Here is a 25,851-nt window from a genome sequence, read left to right on the forward strand (position 1 = left end):
TCGGAATGAGGTCCCTTCTCCTCTAGACTGTGCTGGCCAGTAGCACAAGGGCTCGTCACCACCAAGGGTACTGCTCTTGTGAACATTTGAGATGCCTTTTTTTTTTAATGACATACATCATGTGTGTTAATTTTAGAAAAATAAGTAGATGACATTGAGAAGAAAAAATAAAAAGAGAGGAGAGGAAATGCTACCTTGAGAAATCAGTGTTAATATTTTCATGTATGTTCTTCCAGTCTTATTTCTATATATTGCCTAGAAATCAATCAATCAATCATTTTATAGTGAATTTATTCTATGCACCTTTTTAAAATTTTTAAATACTTACTATTTTCCCGTGCTAATAAATCAGCGCTCTTATCATTCGTCTTAAAAGCTACATACTTTCTCCTGGATGTACCCAGTGTTATAAAGTGGTCTGCTGTTCTAAACAACACTTGGGTTGTTTCCTCATTTTATTTTTATTCCACAGTTACTGACAATTCTGTGAAGAGCATCCTTGAAACTACAGATTTACTTATTTCTCCAGTCATTGTCCTTAAGGTACATTCCTAAAGTGGGAATTGCTGGGTCAAAAGAAGGCACATCCATCCTTATGCACTTAATGCCTGTTGCCGAGACGCCCTCGGGCAAGACAGCTCCGTTTACCCCTCCACACCAGTCGGGGCAGTTGTGTCTTTGAGACTCAACCTGCACAAAAGCCCTAAGATGGACCCCAGCTCTCTGGCTCGGCCCCCTGCACCCTCACCGGTCACAGCGTGAAAACATCCCAATTCCTTCACCCTAAGTACCCAGACTCTACAAAGCTGGATTTCCCCTGCAGTGAAGTTTGCTGGCTTTTGAAGAGGAATTTAGGCGCTCTATTCCTCAGAACTCATGAGAGGGTGAACTGGGAATGACTGCAGGATTCCGTGCTCCCATCACACAAATGGTCTCGCCTCTCAGAATTCAGAGGTGTGATTGGGTTATACAGCAGGAAACACTCCTGGGCGTGAACACAGGTACTTGGGACCCCCAGCCAAGGCCCCGTGGCCTTGTCAATTTTATGCACAGTGCTCAGTGCTGAAAGAAGAGTTACAGAAGGAAGATGCCCAGAAGGAGAACTGGGAAGCCCAAGAGAAAGAGTTAAAACTCTGCAAAACCGTGCGTTGAACCTCCTGACCCCTAGGTGTCCACTGAAAGCCTAGATTATGGCCTTGAGGGTTTTGGACGGGTTCCATGGCCCATTAGCTAGCACAAGCTCTGGGGCTTTCTGGGTGTTTGTCTGTTAATGTAGTCTCCTAATGCTTTGATTTGCTAGCCTCAAAGAGATGGGTGAAAAGACCATGGAAAACACACTCTCCCCAGATTTTCTGGGCAGTTGGCTCAAGGTCCCTCATCAGGTTTCCCCTGGGGAAAGGGACGGGAGGTGGCCACCATATGCTGCTAGAAATTCACCGTGGTCCCTACCCCTGGACTTGTGATGCCCAGACTTTCATGATCCACTGTCACAAGTTTTATCACAGCCCTGAGCACTGTTATTAACACAACTCTTCTTGAAGTATTTTTGCTTAAATACATTCAATTTTACAACAATTCATAAAAACAAAATAAAAAGCAAATGTATCACTGGCCTTCTATGGAAGGTGAACATAAAAATCAATACAGTGAAAAGATGACCACTCAATGTAAATATTCACCCCCTGTACAGGCCCGAACCCTAGTGCACATCACCAGGCATACGTTTTCCATCCGTTGGGAAGGACGGTGCCTGGGACGGGGGCAGGAGACGTGTGTTCTTCTCTCTGTCAGGAGCACACTTCTCTGCCTCAAATGAGATAAAAATGTCATTGTTCTTTTCTTCCAAACTGTGCCCATTGTGTCTTCCAAACAGCCCTTATTTAGATTGAACTCAAAAATGTGCCCCAAGGAAAGAGACTCTAATGAGTGGATAGGTATCTTGTACTGTTTAATCCAGGATCCATGCTGATCTTCAAAAGAAACTCAAATTTTCCCTCACCCAGCCCTTTCATTGCATCCGTTGAAAGAAAGTCTACTTTGCCTCAAAGATGTGGAATTGTCCCCCAAGGGAAGGAATGAAGCGAATCCCAGACTAGGTTTCTGCCTTAATGAACCGGATGAAATGAGTTCTGAAGTTGACTTCCCTGTTGTTGGAACTCTTTCAGCAAATCCATGACATGGAAAAAGAAATGAGGAAGCTCAGGGTGGAGCTGAAAAGGAGCAGTACCGAGCAGAGCCTGATCTCTATGACGCTGTGGGAAAAGAACAAGGTATGGCAGGGACAGGTCGGCCTGGGAACCACTCTGGGGCAAGCACACCACCTGCATCATCTCTGTTCATCCTCACAATGACCCCATGCGGTCTATACTGGTATTCACCCCACTTTACAGTCGGGAAAACTGAGGCTCACAGAGGTGAAGTAAGTTATCCAAGTTCACTTGCATAAAGTAGTTGTGGCAGAGCTTGAATCCAGGTCTGCCTGACTCCAAAGCTCCTGTGTGTAACCACAACCCTAGACTGCCTTCAGATATTAATTGTGAAATTATCTAAGAAAGAATTGATCCATTAAATCAAGTTTGCCAATGATGTTGTTCCAACTTAAATTCTCATATTGATTTTTTTTTGTCTTTTTGTTCCATCATTGAGAATGTTTTTAAAAATCTCAACATGTTTGTCATTTGTGTGTTTCTTCTTTTAATATGAACGATGTTTGCTTTATATATTTTGAGGCTGTGTTACTAGGTGCATATAAATTTAGAATCCTAATACTTCCTGTAGAGCAAAACTTTAGATCATCATGAAATGTCCCTTTTCATCTCTACTAGTGTTTCTCCCTTAACGTCTCCTTTGTCATTTAGCTTCATCACTGGCTTTCTGTTGGTTAGAGTTTTCATACCATATCTTTTTCATATGTTCTCTGTCAATTTTTGTCTTAAGGTTTAGACATATGCCTTCAAATAGCGTATCATTTTTACAAAATCCAGTTTGACAATCTTTGACTTTTAGTCCATTTATATTATGTAATTACTCATGTACTGGGGTTTAAATCTACCTTCTTGCTCAATACCAGTTGTACCATCTGTGCTATATTCCTTTTTCTCTCCTTTCTTGCCTCCTTCTGAGTGGATGGTTTTCTCTTATTCCACTTTCGCCCTCTATTAGCTTGGAAATATTTCACTTTTTTACTATTCTTTTAGTAATAGTAAGACAATAGCATTCATCCTTGACTCACCAAAATCACACATTAATTAAGTTTTTCACTCTTCTACTATTCTCTTAGTAGTCATCCTGAAGACTATAATATGCATTCTTTTTTTTTTTTTTTTTTGCGGTACGTGGGCCTCTCACTGTTGTGGCCTCTCCCGTTGTGGAGCACAGGCTCCGGACGCACAGGCTCAGTGGCCATAGCCCACGGGCCCAGCCGTTCCGCGGCATGTGGGATCCTCCCGGACCGGAACACGAACCCATGTCCCCTGCATCGGCAGGCGGACTCTCAACTACTGCGCCACCAGGGAAGCCCTATCCTGTGGTTTTTAAGTATCCCTGCACACTCTGCCTGTCTCTAGAGTATTAAGTCCAGTTGCGCTGTTTTTACCTCTTTGTTTATTGAGATTATTATTTACTTGCATTAAAATGTACCAATTTCAAAGGTACAGTTTGATTAATTTTGGTAATTGTATACCAGGTGTAACCACCACCACGACCCAGATATAGAAAAGTTACTTACCCTTTAAAAGTTTTCCATCCCAATTTGCCCCAATTCAGTTTTGAGACACTTTATTGAGTTTTACTGCTTTCTCTACCATCGACTCTTCGGGTGATTTAGGAAAGTCACTTTACCTCTCTGGATGTGTTTTTGCTTTTATAACATGAAAAATGCCAGAACAGATGTGTTACCAAGGGCCCTTGCAATACTTTCAGAAAATGAGGGGGTAGGGTAAGGGCGGGAATCTCAGCCTTGCGTCCTCATTCTTCACACAGCACACGCATGTGGCAGATCCTAGTGGGAAAAGCCTGTGGTCGCACCAGAGAGAATTAGGTTTCCATCTCCTCTCTTGCTAGTGTGTATGTAACCTTTTGTAAGCATCAGCTTTCTCATCTCCAATATCAGGCTTATTAACAAGGTCTATTTGTTTACTGTTGTGAGGATGAATTGAGATGCACCGGCAGCCTTAAATGTTAGTTGGTATTTGTATTATGGCATAATAGAAAGGCACTGCATTCAACCATCTCAGTTACTACACGTTTATGCAGGCTGATTCTCACAGCCAAAACAGACGCACAAAGTACACCCACCCATTTACATACCTGGGGAAGCCCGAAGCCTCCCTTGCCTGCCTTCCTTACGGGGCTCAGAGAAAAGCTGCGCATGCGTGCGCGTGCTTCCAAAGCGCCTCGCTAGGGGGCGGAATGGGAAACAGGAAGTTCTAACGCCTGTCGTACAAGCGCGACGTAAAGCGGGTCTGCTTTATGGCACCCTGCTTCCGCCGTAAAGCGCCGTTGGCAATCCCGCGTGAGTGGGTTGACGAGACGACTGCCAGGTGAAAAACGCGGTTCTTGGAGGTTGGCTGACTTGACGTCTTCCCCATGGGCAAACGCGGGAGCCGGAGCCGGAGCCGGAGCCGGAGCCGGAGCCAGAGCCAGCTGCTCAACTCCCTAACTAAAAAGCAGAAGCATCATCTAAGGGATTTCGGCGAGGAGCATCCCTTCTATGACAGGTATGGAGAGGCAAGGCTGGGACCGGCGCTGCCGGCGTCCTTTCCCGGTGGGAGCCCGCGTGTCCCCGCGTTTGGTCCGCCGGTGCCCCGGGGGTAGTGACAGGGCAGCTCCCGCCGCGTGCCACGCTGCCCCGGCGCCGGCCTAGCTCGCCCGGGGATCCTGGCGGCTTCCCGCCTGAGGTGGGGTTCTTCACCGGTCTTCCTACCCTTTGTTGAGCCTGTAGTTTTATGCTAGACGGCACGCCTCCTGTGTGGCGACTGGGCAGAGGTTTTATAAGCTTGTGTTCGTTTTCTATGTTTTTAAAGAATTGCTTGGGGGCTTCCCTGGTGGCGCAGTGGTTAAGAATCCGCCTGCCAAGGGAGGGGACAGGGGTTCGAGCCCTGGTCCGGGAAGATCCCACATGCCGCGGTGCAAGTAAGCCCGTGCGCCACAACTATTGAGCCTGCACTCTAGAGCCCGCGAGCCACAACTACTGAGCCAGGTTGGTGCAACTACTGATCCCCGCGAGCCTAGAGCCCCTGCTCCGCAACAAGAGAAGCCACCTGTCGCCGCAACTAGAGAAAGCCCGGGCGCAGCAACGAAGACCCATAGCAGGCCAAAATAAATAAATTAAAGAAGTTAAAAAAAATAAAAAAAGAATTGCTTGGGACCCTCGACATCACCTATCTATTCAATGACCATGAGGAAACTAATGTTTGGGTAGTTGTGGGTTCCTCTCTAAGTGTCCAGACTCTCAGTTATGATCTTAGTGCTCATCCCACCCCTTTGGGCTGCTTTATCAACAGTTAGAGGGATAGTCTACTTAAGAAATTTGCTAGAAAAGGTGAACCCCGAGGGCTTTTATTTGCCAAAATTTCCCATCTTTTGGATGAGAGCCTGTTACTGTGTGACTGTAGTATTTGTCATGTGGTCTTGTTAGACTTTTTCATTCGTCTCTTATTATCTATTTGGCATATCCTTCCAAAACCTGTCCAAATGCATATGGAGTTTTTACTTGACAATAGATATAATGTATTTATAACGGTATAGTCTGCCATGTTCATTTAAAGTTGTATCATTAGACTTTTCCTAATTGCTACCTACTAGTAGTTAAAGTTTAACATTGCCTGTTTCTTCTCAGGGTTTCCAGAAAGGAAGCAAAACCACAGACTTGTCAACTGGTAATGCTTTATACCTTCTTTATGATAGTAGATTCTGGACTGTTACTTTTAAGATTATATATGGTACTAAAGTTTGGCTACATTTCCACTCTCTTTGATTTTAGATGTAAGCTATATTTTAGTAATATTGCTTAGTTTTAAGTGCAGATGTCTGTTAAAATGCCATTGTGATAACTAATGTAGTATAGAGTATGGAACTGTCCTGAGAGATTAGCCTGTTAGAACCTGTTAAGGAGGCTTACCAGAGGGCTCTTGGTGAATCCTAAGAGGGAATGTCATGTTTGCTTAACATAAAATAGAGTGCAAAATCATCAAAGGTCTTATTTCATTACCACAGACTCAGAAATAAAGTACTTTTTTGTTGTAAGTTTTCCTGTTGCTCCTTTAAAGGTGCCAAATGTCTGACACATAGGTTAGATCGCCTTATAACCTAAAGCTCCATGTGTTTAGTTTGCTGTCTTCCCATGTGGAACATGAGCAGTTCAAAGAAGAGGAAGCGCTTCTAGAATCATAGCTAGATTAGCTGTTTGAAACAAATTTGGTGCTCGGTCTGGTTGAATAGATAGGATTGCATATTTGCAGAAAAGCTAGTTTTTATTTAGAAAAGTCTGAACTTGGTTCCACTGTGGGCCTGATGATAGTCGTGGGGTAGCAACAAGACCAGTATAATTTTTGTTTTTAAAATCCCCATTTTCCTTTTAGTCAGAGAGTTTATAGATACTTCAAGTTCTGAAAGTGAAGCATAGAGTGAACCAGAACAAGTTTCTGGTTACAACAGACTACTTGCCACATTAAAGGATGTCTCCAAGGAAGATGAGGAGGAGGAAGAGGAGGAAGACAGTGTTCTAGATGAGACAGAAATGAATCTTGAAGATGGCGATAGTGACGTCATTGTGGAGGAAGAGCTGGCAGTGGAGTCCACTGACATGCAGAAGAGTGAGTGTCTGTGATGTGGGTTTATCATCTTTGCAGGGACCACAGACAGATTGCCCCAGGGGCAGGGTGCCTTGTACCACAGAGCTGGGTGAAAGCACATGGATTCAAAGCAGAGATTCTTAGCATTGTTGGGCTCTGTGATATCTTCAAGAATCTGATGAAAACACAGGACCCTGTGGCCATAAAAATGCAGAAATGACATTTTTGCTTACGATTTCCAGGATTTCATCAATCCTACTTCAAATTCCCCTGATTGGGAGGAAAGGGAACATAATTCTGTTTTTGTAATGGTCTCAATTTATGAAAGAGATTATTGTTCCTGCCTTAGAGGAACCAAGTTTAATGGAAGCTAGACATAAAATATACAAAACTTTTCAAGCATCAAATCTGAATGGAACCGATAAATATAAGGTGTTAAAGAGATGCAAAGTGGTCACATGCTGCCAGGGTAAACGAGGGGAGGCTTCAGAGAAGAGCTGGGACTGAAAGCTGAAAGGGACTCTGTCTCACTCAGACATCTAGGTGACTATTTTTTTAAAAATTATCATTAATTTATTTATTTCTGGCTGCATTGTGTCTTTGTTGCAGTGCGCCGGCTTCTCACTGTGGTGGCTTCTCTTGTTGTGGAGCATGGGCTCTAGGCACGTGGGCTTCGCTAGTTGTGGCACACGGGCTCAGTAGTTGTGGCTCATGGGCTCTAGAGCACAGGCTCTGTAGTTGTGGCGCACGGGCTTAGTTGCTCGGCGACACGTGGGATCTCCCCAGACTAGGGCTTGAAACCACGTCCCCTGCATTAGCAGGCGAATTCTTAACCACTGTGCCACCAGGGAAGTCCCCATAGGTGACTTTTTAATTTAACTTTAAAATCAACTTTATTGAAGTATGAATTACATTCAACAAGGTGTACCCATTTTAAGCGTGTAATTTGATAAGTTTTGACAAATGTGTATATCTATATTGTCATCGCCAAAGTCAAGATACAGAACACTTCCAATACCTGCAACAAGTTCCTTCTTATCCTTTTACAGTCAGTTTCCCAGGCCTGGCATCAGGCAACCACTGACATGCTTTCTTTCACTATGTATTAGTGTTTCCTTTTCTAGAAATTCATATGAATGGAAGCATACAATAAGTACCCTTTTGCACGTGGCTTCTTTGGCTCCTCATGTTGTGACTCATCCGTGTAGCTCATATTAGTAATTCATTTCTTTTTATTACTGGAATAATAGTCCATTGTCTGAATATATCTGGGTAACTTTTTATATTCTATTATCTTAATGCCTACTTGCCTTACTGTATTTTTTTCTATACTTTAAGGTGTCACACACCATTCTTAGTATTTTCATTCATCACTTGTACTCGGATAAAAAAATCGTTGCCTCAGACTTAGGGATTGTTTTAATTTTGTTGGTTTTCCAGTTTTCTTTCATGTTTTAGGTTTTTAAAAATGAAAAGTTTGGCTTTTTAAATTATAAAAGTAATATATATTTACTGTAAAAATTTAAGAGGGTAATACAGTTAACGTATATCTCCTCCACCGTGGGATGAACACCTTTAACATTTTATAGAACCTTCCAGACTACTTTTTTATGGATATATGAGTGAATATATATTTGTGTGTATGTGCATAATGGCCTCATACATTTCTGTAAGTTACTTTTTTCTTTAATAATATAACGTGTGTAACTGTGGGTTACTGCCGCTAGAACCCTGGTGTCCAAACTCCCAGGCCAAATCTCCTTCTACTACATTACACTACCATGGGGAAGCTTAAAAAAGAAAGGGAAAGTATGAAGGGTGATTTTTCCATAAATTAAATCAACTTGAAAAGGTGCATTTGGAGAGTCAGAGAGTACTGATATTGTTAGAAAGAAGAAAGGTTTAAAAGCTGGTTAAATCTCATTCAAAAAAAATCCATATGTACCACATTGTAAAAAAGAGAAGGAAGACGGCATTCATGATTACTGGGCTGGCAGGGTAGGGGACAGTTGCATGCTGGGGGTGGCTCTCGTACTGGCTCTTCCACTCTTCACACTTGTGCTCGGCCAGGGCCAGGGACCGCTGAGGGAGATCAGAGGAGAGGGTGGTGCCTTGGGGGTTCCAGGGAGTTGTGCAGCTGGCTCCCTTGCCACCCAGACTGCCCCAGGGTTCCCAGCCCCAAGGATTATGGAGCATCCCCACACCTGTTTGCTCTGCAGTTGCTGTTGTGCACGCATTTTCTCCTCCAGCACTTTCTGCAGTGTCTCCTTGGCCTTCTGCTCATAGCTGTTTTCCTGGTCTTCCATCCGTAATAGCAACTTATTCATTCCCCAAGAAGTGTATTTCTGTAAATTTGAGGCAATTCAACAAATACACATTGACCTACTGTGTGCTAAAGCCTGAGCAGGGATACAGAAATGAAACGAACTTGGTCCTTGCCCACAGGGCAGAGATGTCCGTAATCTGGTGGACCTTCTTCCAGGCTGGAGGCAGGCAGGGAGAGTCCCTCAGGTGATGTGAGAGGTGAGTGGGGATAAAAAACTGCCCTGGGCATGCTGGGCCTTCTCCCCTAGGCCTTCCACAGGCATTTGAACTCCGACATTTCCAAAGGGAAATCATCTTTCTAAACCTGCTCCTATCTCAGTGGCCAGCATCACCCCCCACCCAGTCTCCCAAACCCTAAACCAGGGAATCATCCTTGATTTCTCTCTCACCTTCTTCAAGGACTCAGTTCCTCATCAAGCTCTGTCAAGTCAGCGTCTTTAACGGCTCCTTCGTTACCTGTATCCTCTATCCCTACCGCCACCTCCTTAGTTCAGACCCTAGTGACACTATTATATGGATTATATAGAGACTATGTATTATCTTCATGCCTTGCCTCCCTTCAAACCCTTTTCAGTCCTGCAGCTAGAGGGTTCTTTCTAAAACTTAAATCTGATCCCATCACAACCTGCTTAGATCTCTCAGTGGTTCTCAGTGTTCTAAGAATCAGGTCCAAACTCCTTGGCATGGTTCTTACTTACAAGCCCAGACTTTCATCTCATGCTGCCTCCACGCAAGCTGAACTGCTTGTAGGTCCCCTAAGCACTGTGCTTTTCAGCCTCTGCCTTTGCCCATAAAGCTTCTTCTGCTTAGAGTATCGTGACCCACGCTTCTCACCTGGTTAACTTCTACCCATGTTCAAGATTCAGCCCTAGAATCATAAATTCTGATAAACTTAGCCAACCATACCTACCCCCCGACTCTTTATGGATTAGGCAGTTTTACTGGTGTTACATAGTATCTATATTTCTGATCTATTGACTCATCTGTCTCCTTTAAGGGATTGTAAACTCCTTTGAGGCAGGGAGCATTTTTATTTTTGTATTTTTTGTATTTTATTTATTTATTTATTTATTTATTTATTTTTATTAGTTTCTGCTTTATAACAAAGTGAATCAGTTACACATATACATCTGTTCCCACATCCCTTCCTCATGCATCTCCCTCCCTCCCACCCTCCCCATCCCACCCCTCCAGGCGGTCACAAAGCACCGAGCTGATCTCCCTGTGCTCTGCGGCTGCTTCCCACTATCTATCTACCTTACGTTTGGTAGTGTATATATGTCCATGCCTCTCTTTCGCTTTGTCACAGCTTACCCTTCCCCCTCCCCATATCCTCAAGTCCATTCTCAAGTAGGTTTGTGTCTTTATTCCCGTTTTACCCCTAGGTTCTTCATGACATTTTTTAAAAATTCCATATATATGTGTTAGCATACGGTATTTGTCTTTCTCTTTCTGACTTACTTCACACTGTATGACAGACTCTAGGTCTATCCACCTCATTACAAATAGCTCAGTTTCGTTTCTTTTTATGGCTGAGTAATATTCTGTTGTATATATGTGCCACATCTTCTTTATCCATTCATCCGATGATGGACACTTAGGTTATTTCCATCTCCGGGCTATTGTGAATAGAGCTGCAATGAACATTTTGGTACATGTCTCTTTTTGAATTATGGTTTTCTCAGGGTATATGCCTAGTAGTGGGATTGCTGGGTCATATGGTAGTTCTATTTGTAGTTTTTTAAGGAACCTCCATACTGTTCTCCATAGTGGCTGTACCAATTCACATTCCCACCAGCAGTGCAAGAGTGTTCCCTTTTCTCCACACCCTCTCCAGCATTTATTGTTTCTAGATTTCTTGATGATGGCCACTCTGACTGGTGTGAGATGATATCTCATTGTAGTTTTGATTTGCATTTCTCTAATGATTAATGATGTTGAGCATTCTTTCATGTGTTTGTTGGCAGTCTGTATATCTTCTTTGGAGAAATGCCTATTTAAGTCTTCTGCCCATTTTTGGATTGGGTTGTTTGTTTTTTTGCTATTGAGCTGCATGAGCTGTTTATAAATTTTGGAGATTAATCCTTTGTCAGTTGCTTCATTTGCAAATATTTTCTCCCATTCTGAGGGTTGTCTTTTGGTCTTGTTTATGGTTTCCTTTGCTGTGCAAAAGCTTTGAAGTTTCATTCGGTCCCATTTGTTTATCTTTGTTTTTATTTCCATTTCTCTAGGAGGTGGGTCCAAAAGGATCTTGCTGTGATTTATGTCATAGAGTGTTCTGCCTATGTTTTCCTCTAAGAGTTTGATAGTTTCTGGCCTTATATTTAGGTCTTTAATCCATTTTGAGCTTATTTTTGTGTATTGTATTAGGGAATGATCTAGTCTCATACTTCTACATGTCCCTGTCCAGTTTTCCCAGCACCACTTATTGAAGAGGCTTTCCTTTCTCCACTGTACATTCCTGCCTCCTTTATCAAAGATAAGTTGAGCATATGTGCGTGGGTTTATCTCTGGGCTTTCTATCCTGTTCCATTGATCTATCTTTCTGTTTTTGTGCCAGTACCACACTGTCTTGATTACTGTAGCTTTGTAGTATAGTCTGAAGAGGGAGCATTTTTAAAAAAATAAAATTATTTTTGTAGGCTTGGGGATCTGAACAATAGTCAGTAAAGTCAAGTTTTAAAAATGAATACATTTGTATTTTTAGAATTTCTCCTGGCTTCAAGGTCAAAAAGACAAAGACACAAGAGCAGCTTTGCAAATTCACTGGGGGTCTTGCCTTTCCAGTGCTTTTCATTTTCACGCCCTGTGATTTTTGGGAAAGCAGGAGCCTCTTACTGTCGCTTCTGGGTTACCCAACTGGGTAAGAGATAGTCTAGATAATGCAGATTTAGAGTTCAATATCAAATCATTTCCATTTAGCTTTGGAGTCATCTGAAAATTTGGATTTAAATGTTGAGTGGGTCTTATGTTCTTGGAATTGTCATTAGAAACCAGATACAGGAGTTACTGGTTGAGATCATACATGGTTATGTCCAGGTTATTGGACTTAACCATGCTGGTCACTGACCAGCTTTATCCCCCTTTGAAAACGAGTAGACTGGCATTCTGGATTATATGTCAGTCTCTTACGAGCTTGGTTGGCATTACTGAAAAAATAAAAGTTGTGGATCCGCAAACCCATAGACTCTATAGGCTATGTTCCCCCTGCAGAATTCTAACTACATGGCCACCTTATCTTCCTAACATCAAGTGGGAGCAGTCTGGCCGGTCCATCTCGTTCTCTTGATCTTGAGTCCTCTGCAAAAGACATCCCCCTTTTCTGCACCAGCACATACGTCACAGCCCTGAAGAAAGTGTAGACATCTGAGATACGTTAACAGTGGGGGAGGGCTGATATCCCGTGAACAGACACATAGATGCCTGTTAGACCTGGAAATTGAAAACCAGAGAGGCGGGGCCACACTGGTTTTGGCCCAGGCCACCAGCCACTGGTGTTCCCAGCAAAATGTTCCCAATGTGGGAGTTTGAGGAAGCAGGGAAAGGCAGGTGGTGTGAGTTTATTAGGACTTGAGGCCCTCAGCCTCGCACTGAGGCCAGCTGAACCCCCAGAGCGTGCTTCCTGCCCTCCTATGGGCTGCTACTCCTAAAGGTACTTGGTTTCAACAGTTATTTGTGCATCAGGTTAAAGACTGAAGGGAGAGGGAACTGCAAGCCTAAATTCTTCATATCATACGCCACCTCCCTTTCTCTTCTTATTATATAAGCAATTCATGTGAAAAACAAATAAGGCAAGCCAAACAAAACAAAATTACCTGAAATCTTGCTATCCAAAAGTTGCCATTAGTATTTTGGTGTATACTTGTTCCAGATTTTTCTTTATTTTCAACCCTTCATTAAGGCCATTGTAGTCTTGACAGATGATGCTGGCACAAGCACTTGAGATGAGACTCCTCTTTTTAAAATACTGTATTTGCATTTGGCTTAATTTGTCTCAGGCCCTGCCTTGCCTGGTCCCCAGCGTGGTGTTTTCTGCTGCAGTCTCTGTAAATTGGAGTTGGGGTGATGGGGCGGTCAGGCAGGGCTGTGTGTATCTGTGTCTGTATGAGGGAGGGCGGGCACACTTTCCAGTGTTTCTGGGCAACAATCAGGCACTCACTGCAGTTTCCTATCCCTCAGGCCTGGGCTGTGGAGACAGGGGAAGTACCAGGAAGGGGTGGACGACCCCGACCCAGCTAAATGGAAGGCCCAGCTCCGCTGTGCGCTCAACAAGAGCAGGGAATTCAACCTGATGTACGACGGCACCAAGGAGGTGCCCATGAACCCAGTGAAGATATATCAAGTGTGTGACATCCCCCAGCCCCAGGGCTCTATCATTAACCCAGGTGAGGCCCCAGCTGCTGGGGAGAAGGTGGACAGTGTGCCAGGTTCCGGGCTGGACCCTTAAAGCGATAGTCGACTTGAAAGTCGCCTCGCTTACAAAGTTGAAGACTGGTAAATAAAGCAAGAAATGCTGTCCCTAGAAAGAACCCAGAGAACAAAAGATATAAACTCAGCACAGTCTTCCTGCCCACCCAGTGGAACAGTAAAGCATTAGAAAGAAGAGGGGATATTGAGTTCTATAAAAAATAACTTCTCTTGGGACTCAACACTGAGAACAGAGGCCAGGTAGTTTAGAAGAAGGAGGGCTTAAAACTTAGAAGGTCTGAGTTATAAACCTCGGTCTTTCTATTTCACTACTTGTGGGACATTGAATCAAGTCATTCAACATTTTGAGCCTCAGCTTCTTCCACTATAAAATCTGGGTTCTCATCTTTCCTGCGTATTTCAAAGGCTGTTCTAAGAATCAATTGCCATGACATTATGAAGGCTATTAAGTTCTCTTTATAAATGATGGGTAAGTGATCATTTAATTTGTATGGTATTTTTCCTAGGAGAATACCACCTGATCCCTATATTTACTCAATGTTGAGCCAGTTCCGACTAAGAGCCAGATAATTTAGACTTGACCTCCAGTGAATCTAGTGAGGCTCTGCCATGAGGGAAGGGTCTGTCTTCACAGTAAGCTTATAAAGGAGAGAAGCTGTGCTCCTTGGGTCCTTAGAAGGGATGCGAATGTGTAGAAAGGGGTTTAGAGTAGGAATTAAAAGGTTTCTAGGAGAAGGGAGTAGGGTCTGCAGCTCCTGGATAGGGGAGGGGATGAGAGCTTGCACTGGGGCTCCGTAGGAGGAGCTGGGAGTGGGCTGCAGGGATGACAGTGCAACGTGAGCGCCTCACTTTTGACCTTTGTGTGTGTGTGTGTGTGTTTCTCGGGTAGGATCCACTGGATCTGCTCCTTGGGATGAGAAAGATAATGGTGTGGATGAAGAAGATGAGGAAGGTGAGCTGGACCAGTCACAGCACCACGTTCCCATCCAGGACCCCTTCCCCTTCCTGAACATCAATGGTGAGTGGGGTGGGGGGTGGGACCGAGGCATGGAGAGGATGTAAGGGGCTTTGATTTTGCAACCGTTGACACCATATCCACCATTGCACTGGGAGCAGCGACCAGGCCCTGGGGCCAGGCTGCCAGTCTGTTAGCAAGTAGGAGTCATAGGCAAAGGCACTCCGTAGGCATAGTTATCCCAGTGGGGTGGCTTCTAGGCAGAGAGAGCATCTTCTGAATCTTACGTGATAATTCAGAGAAATTAAAAAATTAAACTCGTTCTCCATCCCGCATACAAATACACAAGCTGTTACAAATTTTGCTGATTTCCTTCAGGCCAAGTGCAGGGATCCTTTTCGTGAATTGTAGGCAAACTCTTCTGCTATTTCCCTCGGTACAAATTTTCTGTCACTGCCTTAACAGCCTCTGCTAAGGCCGTATCATGGGAAACTTGTGGCTCTACAGCTCTTTTTTTTTTTTTTTTTTTTTTTTTTTTGCGGTATGCGGGCCTCTCACTTCTGTGGCCTCTCCCGCTGCGGAGCACAGGCTCCGGACGCGCAGGCCCAGCGGCCATGGCTCACGGGCCCAGACACTCCGCGGCATGTGGGATCTTCCCGGACCGGGGCACGAACCCACGTCCCCTGCATCGGCAGGCGGACTCCCAACCACTGCGCCACCAGGGAAGCCCCCTACAGCTCTTAATACTAGGCTCTGATACAATTTCTCTACTAGAGACTTTTATCTTTTTTAAATTTATTTATTTATTTATTTATTTATTTATTGTGGTACGCGGGCCTCTCACTGTTGTGGCCTCTCCCATTGCGGAGCACAGGCTCCGGACGCGCAGGCTCGGCGGCCGTGGCTCACGGGCCCAGCCGCTCCGCGGCATGTGGGATCTTCCCGGACCGGAGCACGAACCCGTGTCCCCTGCATCGGCAGGCGGACTCTCAACCACTGTGCCACCAGGGAAGCCCTATCTTTTTTTAAAATTGACTTTTTGAATTCAGCTTCCCAGGAAAGATGCGTTTAGAGGTTGGAGGGTCCCTGTGAGACAGAGCAGGTACTGCACCTCCCATTGCACGTTCTGAGGACGCTCAACCACAAGGTGAACTGCTCTTCCACAGCATCTTCCCTTGAACTTTTCACTGACATGCTCCTAGTCATATGACTTGCATTCAGTTGAGTAGCTTTTCACTACTTTTCTAAGTTCCATCTGGCTGCTAGGGTCAAAGGAGATACTTTTGCCACCTAGAAAATTTAGTATATGAAGAGGATTCCTGTAGGATTTTGCAGTCCCCTTCCCTAGGTGATGCCCCTTCTTTTGAGAATCAGGAAATGACTCTTATCTGTCTACTTGCCCTCCTTCACTTACCCTGTCATTTATAACCTTGCAACCAAGTGATGAGTAAAGACAACGATCATAGAGCTCTCTGAGGTTAATATTGCCACAGCTACATTCCCACTTGGTGCAATTTTAAGATTTGGACGTTTGGAAATGTGAGATCCTTTCCCAAATCTTTGGCTCACTCATTCTGTTATTCTCACCCCTTAAAAGGATGCAACCCATTTCCAGGATCATGATTTCCCTTTTTTTTTTTTTTCCATGTTTTTTTAAAGCTAATATTGTGTGTCCTTATGTTATGGGCCACCTTGGATCCTTTATGGAAACATGTGAACATATATTAAAAAATAAAAAAGTAAAATATGGCCCTACAGCCACACCGGGATTTCATTGCCCTGAGAGAGGAGTTGGGGTGCATCAGTGACTTCCACGAAGCCTATACTTTCAAACAGGCTCCGGGCCAGCCAGTTTCCGGCTTAAGCAAGGAGAATGTTCCAGCGGTAACCAACAAGGAGAACCTGGTGACGCCGGTCTCGACTGCATTCCTGGAGCCGACCCTGGGGAGCGACGGCTCTGCGGTCACGTTCGGGAAAACCCAAGAGGATCCCAAACCATTTTGCGTGGGCAGTGCCCCACCGAGTGTGGACGTCACCCCCACCGACACCAAAGACGGAGCTGACGAGGCAGGATCAACCGATGGCAAAGTTCTGAACCCGAAGCCATCTAAGCTGGCAAAGAGAATCGCCAACTCCGCTGGTTACGTGGGTGACCGGTTCAAGTGTGTCGCTACTGGACTGTACGCAGACTCCCGTCAGCTCAGTCGGGAGGAGCGGGCATTGCAGGTGAGCCCCCACCACCCGAATTTCAGGAGCCTGACCAGTTGTCAGGTTTTTTTAATGTGTGAAGAGGAGGGGGCCGGGGGTATGATAGGGCAGGACACTGGGCTGATTTGGTTAATGAAGCTTAGGATAATTTAAATGTTTGAAATGTGTCCAGTAAGGGGACGTAAGTGGATACTTGAAGTTATTCTGTAGATTTTAAGCGAACTCCACTCGAATGCTGATAACGGAAGTTTTAATTATTGCGAAGGATGTCTAAAAGACTGCATGACATTTACCTATCAATCGCTTTGATTTCTCTGCCGTTACTGTACGTTAACAAATATACCTAAAAGCGCTGCTTAGAATGCCTTACGTGATACTTGGTGGAGGTGTGTAGCGGCCGCATGTCTGTGAGATTCGTGCAATTTTTTTTTCCACCCAAAAAACAAACAAACAAACAAAACAAAAACACAAACCTTGCTTAATGGGATAGAGTATGTATTTAACTTGCTAGTGAATGATAGATGTTGTATAGGAATTTCCTTAAGATATTTTACTTTTAATTAAAACACAAATAAAGCCAAATTGTTTTGCAATGTTAAGAAAAAAATTGGTTTATGCTTATAAAAATGGCTGAAGTTATCTAAATGATCCATTGAGTGCCCATTTTAATTACATAGATGGAAGGATTACAAGAGGACAGTATTTTATGTCTACCCGCTGCTTACTGTGAGGTCAATTCTTCAAATTTTTATTACTAGAATCTTCCATAAACCTTTTGAGTTAAATTTCATTTCCAAATATACAAAGGGAAGTTTGTGGGCCATGGTCGTCTTTATTCACTGTGCATTTGTTTTCTTTTCTGTTGTGTTTTTGTTTCGCTTTCTTTGCGTTGTGTTTTTGTTTTGTTTTATTTACCTTCGAAAGAGAATGTCTGTCTGTATGCCACAGTGTATGTATGGCTATATATACACACCACATATATCTCTACATACGTATGGCTTTACGAATAAAGAGTGTGTGACTAGTTACACATAGACACTCTTACGTTTTATCGTTCAATTTTAAAATATCTCAGTTGTATCATAAATTGTGGTTGGTTTTGGGCAAACTTTTCTTTGAAGATACTTTCCTTTAAGGTAAGGGCAGTGAAATAGCTTTGGTGGTAAGGTGTGTCTTTTTTCCATCTCCGTTCTCTTTGTAGCGTGCAGTGATGCGCTTCTCAGAGTTGGAGATGAAAGAGCGAGAAGGTGGCCACCCCACGACCAAAGACTCCGAGGTGCGCAAATTCAGCCCCGCTGACTGGGAAAGGCTGAAAGGAAGTCAGGACAAAAAGCCAAAGTCGGTCACCCCGGAGGAGGCCATTGCCGACCAGAACGACAGTGAGAGATGTAAGTGAACCCAGGCGGCTCGCGTGTGGTACCACGTCGGTGGGAACGGGGCGGTTCCGCTCCCAGTGCCGAGGGAGGTGAGAGGAAACCATACGCTTCCGACGGCCCAGCGTCTGGGTGCTGGCTGTTCGGAGAACGGGCTGCTCTGGCCACCCTTCCCAGCTGTGGATTGCAAGGCTGGCTGTCCTTTTGAGCGTTGCGGCATCCAGGAGTGAAGCACCTATGAAATGCTGTTTCCTGGCACGCGTCTCCTTTTTCCGGAGCAATGCTAGTCCTGTAGTTAGTAATAGTCTGATACAGTAGAGCAGAGGAATGGCAGTGCAGGACCTCCGGCGTAGCAGGTATGTGTTCTGTTGTGTAGCAGGTACGGACACGGGTTTTTGGTAGCAGTGGGATGACACTTGCAGCCAGAGCCAGACCCTCCAGAGTGACAGTCTCCTGTGGGAGGGAGTGGAGAGTGCTCGGACTCTCCCTCCAGAGGCAGAGGTTTCGTTCACGTGCGATGAGGGCTGATGAAGGCCCCAGAGAGATGAGCATCATTGTGTTCTGTGGAGGCTCGTTTGCAGTCATGAGGAGCTGACACCACGCTCCCAGGCCGTGGGATCAGCGAGGCCGTTCTTCCCACCAGACGGCTCTGTTCTGTTCTGGAGGCCGAACTGGAGAGAAAGCTCGTGTTGGCCTCGAGTCACACTCTGCGGTCCCCTCGGCTGCTCCCCCAGTGGGGTTGACTTCGGGCTTGGCCCTCGAGACTTCCTGGGCGAATGAGATGCGTTGGCAGCAAGTGGAGGTCTTTCTCCCGCTTTCTTCAGTGTGCGTGCTTGTGGCCTGTGGCCTGCAGCCTGCTCCGGACCCCAGAAACCTCACCGGTGATGGTGAGTGAGGGCACCTCGGTGAACGTCGAGGACAGGGTGGGCGTGCAATCCTCCTGAGACGGGACAGTCGGGGGTGGTGGGCACGTTTGGGAGGCCCAGGCCCTTGGACCCAGTCGTAGGGTCGGCGTTGGCCCGCACGCTTAGGTCGTGGGTGCCTGATGCAGTTCGGGAAAATTGTGGTCAGCAGCAGAGTGTGCTTCTCTCTGCTGCTTGGAGCACTGCCCTCCCCCAGCTCATCTTTGGGGTCAGACAAAGGCCTGTGGCCAGGGTTCTGGGTAAGCCACACCGGGACCGGTGTGTCCCACGTGGCTCCCGTAGAAGGGGATTTCTGGGGCTAGTCAGTGGCGGCCTTACCCGAGGGATGGGGCTCTTGATGTGCCTGGAGTAGACGATTCCGAGCTCCTCCCCCTCGGGATTGGAATGAAAAACGGAGGGTCCAGGCCACCCTGGAGTGAAGCAGCAAGAAGGCCTCCCTCCTTGCCTGTGCTCACAGCTGACACGCAGCCCTTACCCTCCTGAGTGGCCTCATAACTCAGCTCCTAGGGAAGTTTCTCAGAGAGATGTGGTAAAAGTGGGCAAGGCCAAGTTCACGGGGATGCACTTTTCTGAGGAGGGAATCTGCCTGTTGCGGGTGGATGGTGAGGGAGGCTGGAGGAAGGGAGCGGGCAGTTAACCGGCCTCGAGTCTTCTCGCCCTTTTCTCCAGCAACGTGGCCAAACCCAGGGTGGCCGCTGCCCTTCATGTCTCAGTGGCCTCACCCACCCTTCTTCCCAGAGACGTTAGTGTGCGTCCTTCCCAGTCTTTCCTGCTGACCGTGGAGACGAGAACTCGGTGTGGCTGATGGGGAGCAGGGCCTGAGCCCCAGATGATTCCGAAAGCCCCCTCCCCCCACCGCCTGCCTCCAATCTCAGACCGACCGACGGGTCTCTTCCTGGAGCACCCGGGACGTGGCCCAGTGAGCCATGAATCGCCACCATGGGAGGGCAGGAGAAGGGTTGGGGAAGGTGAGGGGCTCCGTTTGAAAGGTTGGGGCAATGGAGGTGGGTTCCCCACCCACCCTCTGTCTTGTAGAGACGTGGGGTTTGTAAATAGCTGGTCAGGAAAGGTCACCTGAAGGGGCCACTGTTCTTACTGCAGCCTCCACGTCCAAGGCCCAGCAGGTGTTCATTCCATTCAGCTGGATATGAACGGGCCTTCTTGTTCTTGGGCCATCACGTCTTCAGCTGATATGGGCTCAGGTCCTTCTCATGGGTGTCGGTGTGGCCGAGAGCCGAGCTGTGAGCACATGGGAGCTGGGGCGGGGATTTGGGGCGGGCATGGGTCCCAGAGAGGGTCCAGGACGCCTTCAAGATGCCTTCCCCCTTCTGAGGCAGCCCCTACCCATGGAGGGCCCAGGAGCTTCTAAGGTGGTGGGTGCTGTTTGCACGGCCCTGGTTGTCCTGGCGCGGGTGCATCTTGTTGCTAGGGGTTGTTTAAAAAAAGGAATTAACTTGAAAACACAGTGGCCGAGATACTCATTTATTCTTTATGATCACATGGGTGGCTGAGTGAAATTTTTATTTTGGAAGTTCACCAAATGAGTTTGGAGGTTCCTCAGACTTGGAAGTTCATCACTAGGAACCCTCAGTGGCATTTGAAGATGGGGCGGGGCAAGGAGGCATTGGTCCCTTCCTTCTCAAACTTGGAGTAACCATCTCCCTTGCGAACCACTTGGCTGGGACAGGCCTAGGTCCTGCTCAGTGGCAGTGCCTGGCCAGGAGCTGGAGGAAGGCTCAGTCAAGGGGCTTCATGAAACTTCTTTGCTCAGGGAACTTCTCTTCCAGCTGAGCACCTGCACGTTTGTAAACTACTTTGGAACAGAGATCCCCTGCACTCCTTCTGTAGCGGGTGTAACTTTGAACAAGGTTAGCCCTGACTGGAGGTGCTATTACAGTTAAGCTACAGAGAAGGGGATTTTAATCCTGGGGAGCCTTGCAGCGACTCAGAACCCTCTCACCTTGTTTAGGCCTCACTGGGCATGGCTCAACAGTGGTGAGGGTGCTTTGTTGCCACAGTGACTTGTAAATGTTGCTGTGGTGATGCTTCTGTGAGGTGATGCTATGGTACAACCATAATGAATTTGGGATATATGTGCTGTGAGTCATAAGACCATGCTGCAGGGACCACGTTCACATCTTGCTTAGACTGGGTGACCAAGGGCACATGGCTTCCCACTTTTAGAAGGGCCAAAAGTAGCAATGATGGCAAAGCCTGATGGTTAGGATCCCCGTGCATCTATTTATCTCCCCATCTCTTTTGCCCTCAAGGGTCATCCTCGTGTGGGTCGTGGTTAGAACAGTCTTTGAGAAGCTCCAAGTGACACGGAGCCTCTACCCCATAGCTGGTGGCCATGGGCATCTTGGGCAGTCGGGGTGGGTGTCCTTCAGGGTTATTACTGGCCTGGGTAAGGTCACACTAGCGTAAGGTCTTGGGGGGCCTTAGCTGAGGGGAATTGAGATCTTTGCCCTAAAAGGCTCCGGGGTTGGGGGAAGGGTGGATGGACCTAGTTTGGAAAAAGAAACTTTCAACTTGGACATGGGGGTTCTTAAGGTAGCCCTTCCATCCCTCCATGGATCCCCTCCCACGGAGCTTTTAGGGAAGGCTGATTGGACCAGAGAAGTCCAATGGTGTAACCAGCAGGGCTCACCTCTTAAAATTTCCTACATTTCAGGCCTGAGATTCAGGCTGGTCTGAAAGTCTTGGCATCTTTTGGTTAAAGGGATTTTTCCAGCCTTTCTCTGTGCTGAGCCCGGCCCGTGATTATGAAGCCCACCCTGGAGGGAGGCTAGCAGTAACATTCCCACTTTTTTTTTTTTTTTGCGGTATGCGGGCCTCTCACTGTTGTGGCCTCTCCCGTTGCGGAGCACAGGCTCCGGACGCGCAGGCCCAGCGGCCATGGCTCACGGGCCCAGCCGCTCCGCGGCATGTGGGATCTTCCCAGACCGGGGCACGAACCCGTGTCCCCTGCATCGGCAGGCGGACTCTCAACCACTGCGCCACCAAGGAAACCCAACATTCCCACTTTACAAGTGAAGGGGGCCGAGTTGTAAAGCAGCGCCATTCCTGCCCGAGTGTTTAAGAGGGTCACAGAGCAGCCCGAGTGAGAGTTGCAGCACGCCGTCTTCACCGGGCCTGCGGTAGCCTGGGCTGCATCACCCGTAAGCACAGGCCAGGAGTTTGGGGTTTCTCCTGCTGCCATGGCAGGAGACCCTCGCGGTTGGGGTGATTCCACCATTCCGGCAAGACTAGATGGGGATCTCTCCCACCTTGGGATACCCTTGAAGAAAAGCTAAGTGTGTTCCACCCTTGAGAACACAGGTCAGGCTAGCCCAGGCCAGGGTGAGGTTCATCCCCACAACTGGCTGCCATTAAATGCTGGGAATGCTCCCAAGAGAGGCTGATCAGGGAACCAGCCTGCTGAGCAGAAGTGTGAGTGATACTTGAAGTGGTCTACGGAGAGGAGGAGGAATGCGAGCAGCATGTGAGGGGTGTGTCCATGATTTCATCTAGAAAAACGGGCTGTGGGAGCTTAGCTCAGGTGTTAACGAAATACCAAACTCATACACCCACCCCCACCCCCGGCCGGTGATGGACACAGGGTCATCTTCGGGGAACTCTTTAACAGCACAGTGATCATTATGGAATTATTTGTGTGTTAGAAACAATGTGACTAGCAAAGCAGTTGAACTGTTTCTTTGGCTAGAGCAAAAGTGAGGAGTGATGTTAGGCTGGGGTGATTGGAGGAAAAGCCCCAAGTGGATGCTAGATTGAGCAGGGGGGCAGGAGCAACACAGGCGGAGCTGAGGTGTGAGTACTTCAGCCCTGCCCGCCGCACCCCCCCACCCCACCCCCACGAAGGGGGTTGGAGTCTTGTCTTTGAAATGTCCTTAGATGCTTGTTGCCTGGGAAGGAAGGCGTGGAGACGTGCCAGGTGGGTGACTGGTGTCACTGTGGGCCTTCTTCCTAGACAGGAAATAGGAGCAGCCCCTCGATGGCAGTGAAATGCTTTCCCCCCACGGGTGTGGAAAGAGGACAGACGGACTTGTAGCAATCTGGTTGAGTTCTTTGAAATTGCCCTTGACCCTTGTGTGTGCACCAGGAAGCCTTTCCTTTCCCTTTGCCAGGCTCCTCTTGCCTTGGTCTCCCCAGCTTCCCAGCCTCCCACCATTCTTTCCCTACCCTTTTTCTTCACCCTCGCCCCTGCTGACCCAAGTGAACATTGGTGCTATGTCTGTGTAGATGGCAGTTGGGGGCTATTTGGTCTCTTGATGACATCAGCCTTTTTTGTTGACTAGCAGCTGTTTCCATAGTCATTTGTAGCTCTGCCCTGATTGGTTGGATCTTACTGTGAGGTCACTCACCCCCCGTTGTAGCTCTGCCCTGATTGGTTGGATCTTACTGTGAGGTCACTCACCCCCCCTTTAAAAGTAAGCCACCTTGGAGAGTTAAGCAGTTAGGGAGTGATCTCACATGCCTATAGACGGATGGTGTAGATGCCTCACCTTGACCCTTGAAGGATGGATTGTGAGTGGGCTACGCGCCTCATTTTCTGCTTTCTTTGCTGGTTGTGTTCAGCTGTCCTTCCTTTGGGACGTCTTTCTGAGGGTTTTGTGCTTCTGGCGTGTGAGGCCCCTGGTCTCCAAAGGGGGGTGGTCTGTTGGTAGCAGATTGCCTTGGGCGTGGGGGTCCTGCCTGCTCCTGGTGACCTTTGTTCCCTCCTTTCCGGGTTGTCTCCCCTCCCCTAGGGGAGTGTTATGATGGAAGCAAACCTGACCGCTTTGAAGCCCCAGAAGACAGTGATCTTCCTGAGGATATGGACACGGAGCCCCCCAGAGAGTCCCCCGCCGACCAGGCGGCCCCGGACGCGTCACGCAGCCCCACCCTCCGGCTGAACAGAAAGCGCAAGGTGTCTGGCAATAGGAACCACACTGAGACCACTGTGCTCCCGGAGGACTCTCTGCTGAAAGCCAAGCGGAGACGGGTCTCCAAAGGTGAGCTCGGTTTGGCTTCGGGCCCGCAGGGCACCCTACGGAAGTCCTGGAGCGGAGCAGTGGAAAGTTCCAGTCCCACCCTGGATCCCTGGGGGGAGCCACTCACACCTCCCCACCCCCCACCCCCATCCCACCCCCCACCCCCCCAAAGCCAGGTGGCGGGGCTGGAGCCCAAAGGTGGCCAAAGGCAAATAGACCCCCTCCTGAGACTTGGTGACAAGTTCCAGCCAACACAGTGACCACACCCCTCCCCTCCCCCACCCCTGTTAGTGATGTGTAAGACAGTTTGTTCCCCGCACCACCACCCCCGCCCCGGGGGGCTTCTTCATTAATTTGTAGTTATTTCTCCATTAGCTGACTGGCCTGAGAGGGAAATGACAAACAGTTCCTCTAACCACTTAGAAGAGCCACATTATAGTGAGCTGACCAACCTGAGGTGTGCATTGAATTAACAGGGCTCCATCCCAGAAAGCAGCGCCGCTTGCTGCACCTTAGAGAACGGCGGGAGCAGAGAGCAAACCTGGCCGGCAGGGCAGGAAGGAAGTGATCCAGGCGGTTCAGCCTGCGGTCACCCCCCAGGGCAATAGCATCTCCGAAGAGAAACCTGGCAGGAAAAGGGCAGAGGCCAAAAGCAACAGCAGCTGGTTGGAGGAGTCCCTTAAATGCAGTGACAATGAACAAGGATACGCACGGGGCGGGGGGCGCTCCTGGAGGGTGGATCACCCGCCCTCTGTGGGAAACGGCCCTGGAGGGGACCTGAGCGCCATCCAAGTTGACAAGAGTAGCGTGTGGCGAGCGGGGAGTTTTCTTCCTGAGGTCCTTTCAGCCTGCACACTTCCTTATGGAATGGACAGTGAGGCGGGAGCTCGACTTCCTGGGCTGCTCCTCATCACCCAGCCCGCGGCTGGGCAGGAAGGGAAGTCTTGGGTGACCCCGGGCGCTTGTCAGTGCCCTCATTCCAGCCTCAGGCTGTCCCCAGTCGCCCTGTCCCGAGCACCCAGGCCCCCCACGGGTGGGGACGGGAGCGCACGAAGGGCTGGCTTCTGCCCTCTCTTGCGGCCCTTTGAAGCGACTTGCCATTTGGCGTTTCGTGGGTTAGCCTATTTGCCGGTTGAATGTGGGATGATTAACATATTAGCGCTTTGAAAACATAATTGGTATATCTTTAAAAACTGAAGCTGCTCCAACGATCAGTGCTAACAATGGGCTTTTCTTTCCTCACCGGCTACAACTGTGTAACGCCCGCTGCTTCTCCCCCTGACAGATGTGCTGTGCATGGACGAAGAAATGGATTGGCAGCCTTCGCCCCTGCTGCAGAAATACACCGACAACAGCGAGAAACCATCCGGGAAGCGACCGTGCAAAACCAAGCATTTGATCCCTCAGGAGCCCAGGCGGGGCTTGCCGCTGCCAGGGGACTCCTAGGTGGACAATGCGGATGGCAAGGTACCTCTTGCCCCTGGCTCTCCCCCGCCCCCCGGGCCCATGCAGGCACATCCCGCCTGCCTGCTTCTCTGCTTCTGGGGACAAAGCTTTCCTTTTCCTGAACCCCTCCCCCCAAAACGTCCCTGCCCCTTCCTAGGGGACGTGTCTCCTGGGTGGTGGTGAAGTTTCCAGCTAGTAAAAATGCAACCCCTTCCTCGCGCCCCGCCTCCCCCAGACTGAGAGGAGGAAAAGTGCTTTCCTCCACTCAGGTTTGTAACTCAGGGAGGAGGCGAACCAGGCGGGTGGAGGAAGGACAGCCTGAAATGTGTGCGCTGCCTGGTTTCGTGATAGGTGACCGTCCGGAGATTTTGAAAGCGGCCTGAGCCCAGTTCCAGCTATGATCTTTCGCCGGCCAAGCAGGACCAG

General features: G+C 47.9%; 2 protein-coding genes and 1 pseudogene across 5 annotated transcripts in view; all 3 read left to right on the plus strand.

Annotated features, from left to right (window-relative positions):
• Nucleotides 1–1,152, plus strand: part of LOC308620072 (forkhead-associated domain-containing protein 1-like) — a gene marked incomplete at its 3' end in the record, with an annotated part of 254,740 nt that extends 253,588 nt beyond the window's left edge. Inside the window, exon 4 of the mRNA XM_081239409.1 lies at nt 1,054–1,152. Coding sequence (XP_081095535.1) covers nt 1,054–1,152 — 99 coding nt within the window. The remainder of the gene's footprint in view (nt 1–1,053) is intronic.
• LOC308620767 (centrosomal protein of 78 kDa-like) overlaps nt 1–25,851 on the plus strand; it is a 418,103-nt pseudogene that overhangs the window by 351,572 nt on the left and 40,680 nt on the right. The window lies entirely within an intron of this gene.
• Nucleotides 14,188–25,848, plus strand: LOC308620243 (BCL-6 corepressor-like). 3 transcript variants are annotated; one of them, XM_081239621.1, is made up of 6 exons: nt 14,188–14,565; nt 16,339–16,728; nt 17,912–18,098; nt 23,755–24,000; nt 25,265–25,446; nt 25,777–25,848. In XM_081239621.1, the coding sequence occupies exons 1-5, from the start codon at nt 14,563–14,565 to the stop codon at nt 25,423–25,425; spliced, it is 987 nt and encodes a 328-aa protein (XP_081095747.1). In that variant the 5' UTR covers nt 14,188–14,562; the 3' UTR covers nt 25,426–25,446; nt 25,777–25,848. The 3 variants fall into 3 exon arrangements, with proteins under 3 accessions (XP_081095747.1, XP_081095745.1, XP_081095746.1); XM_081239619.1 differs by lacking the exon at nt 14,188–14,565 and having other exon boundaries at nt 16,190–16,728; XM_081239620.1 differs by lacking the exons at nt 14,188–14,565; nt 25,265–25,446; nt 25,777–25,848 and adding an exon at nt 24,456–24,776 and having other exon boundaries at nt 16,190–16,728.

This window comes from Mesoplodon bidens (assembly GCF_964165515.1).
Source record: "Mesoplodon bidens genome assembly, chromosome: 7".
In the NCBI taxonomy this organism is placed as follows: Eukaryota; Metazoa; Chordata; class Mammalia; order Artiodactyla; family Ziphiidae; genus Mesoplodon; species Mesoplodon bidens.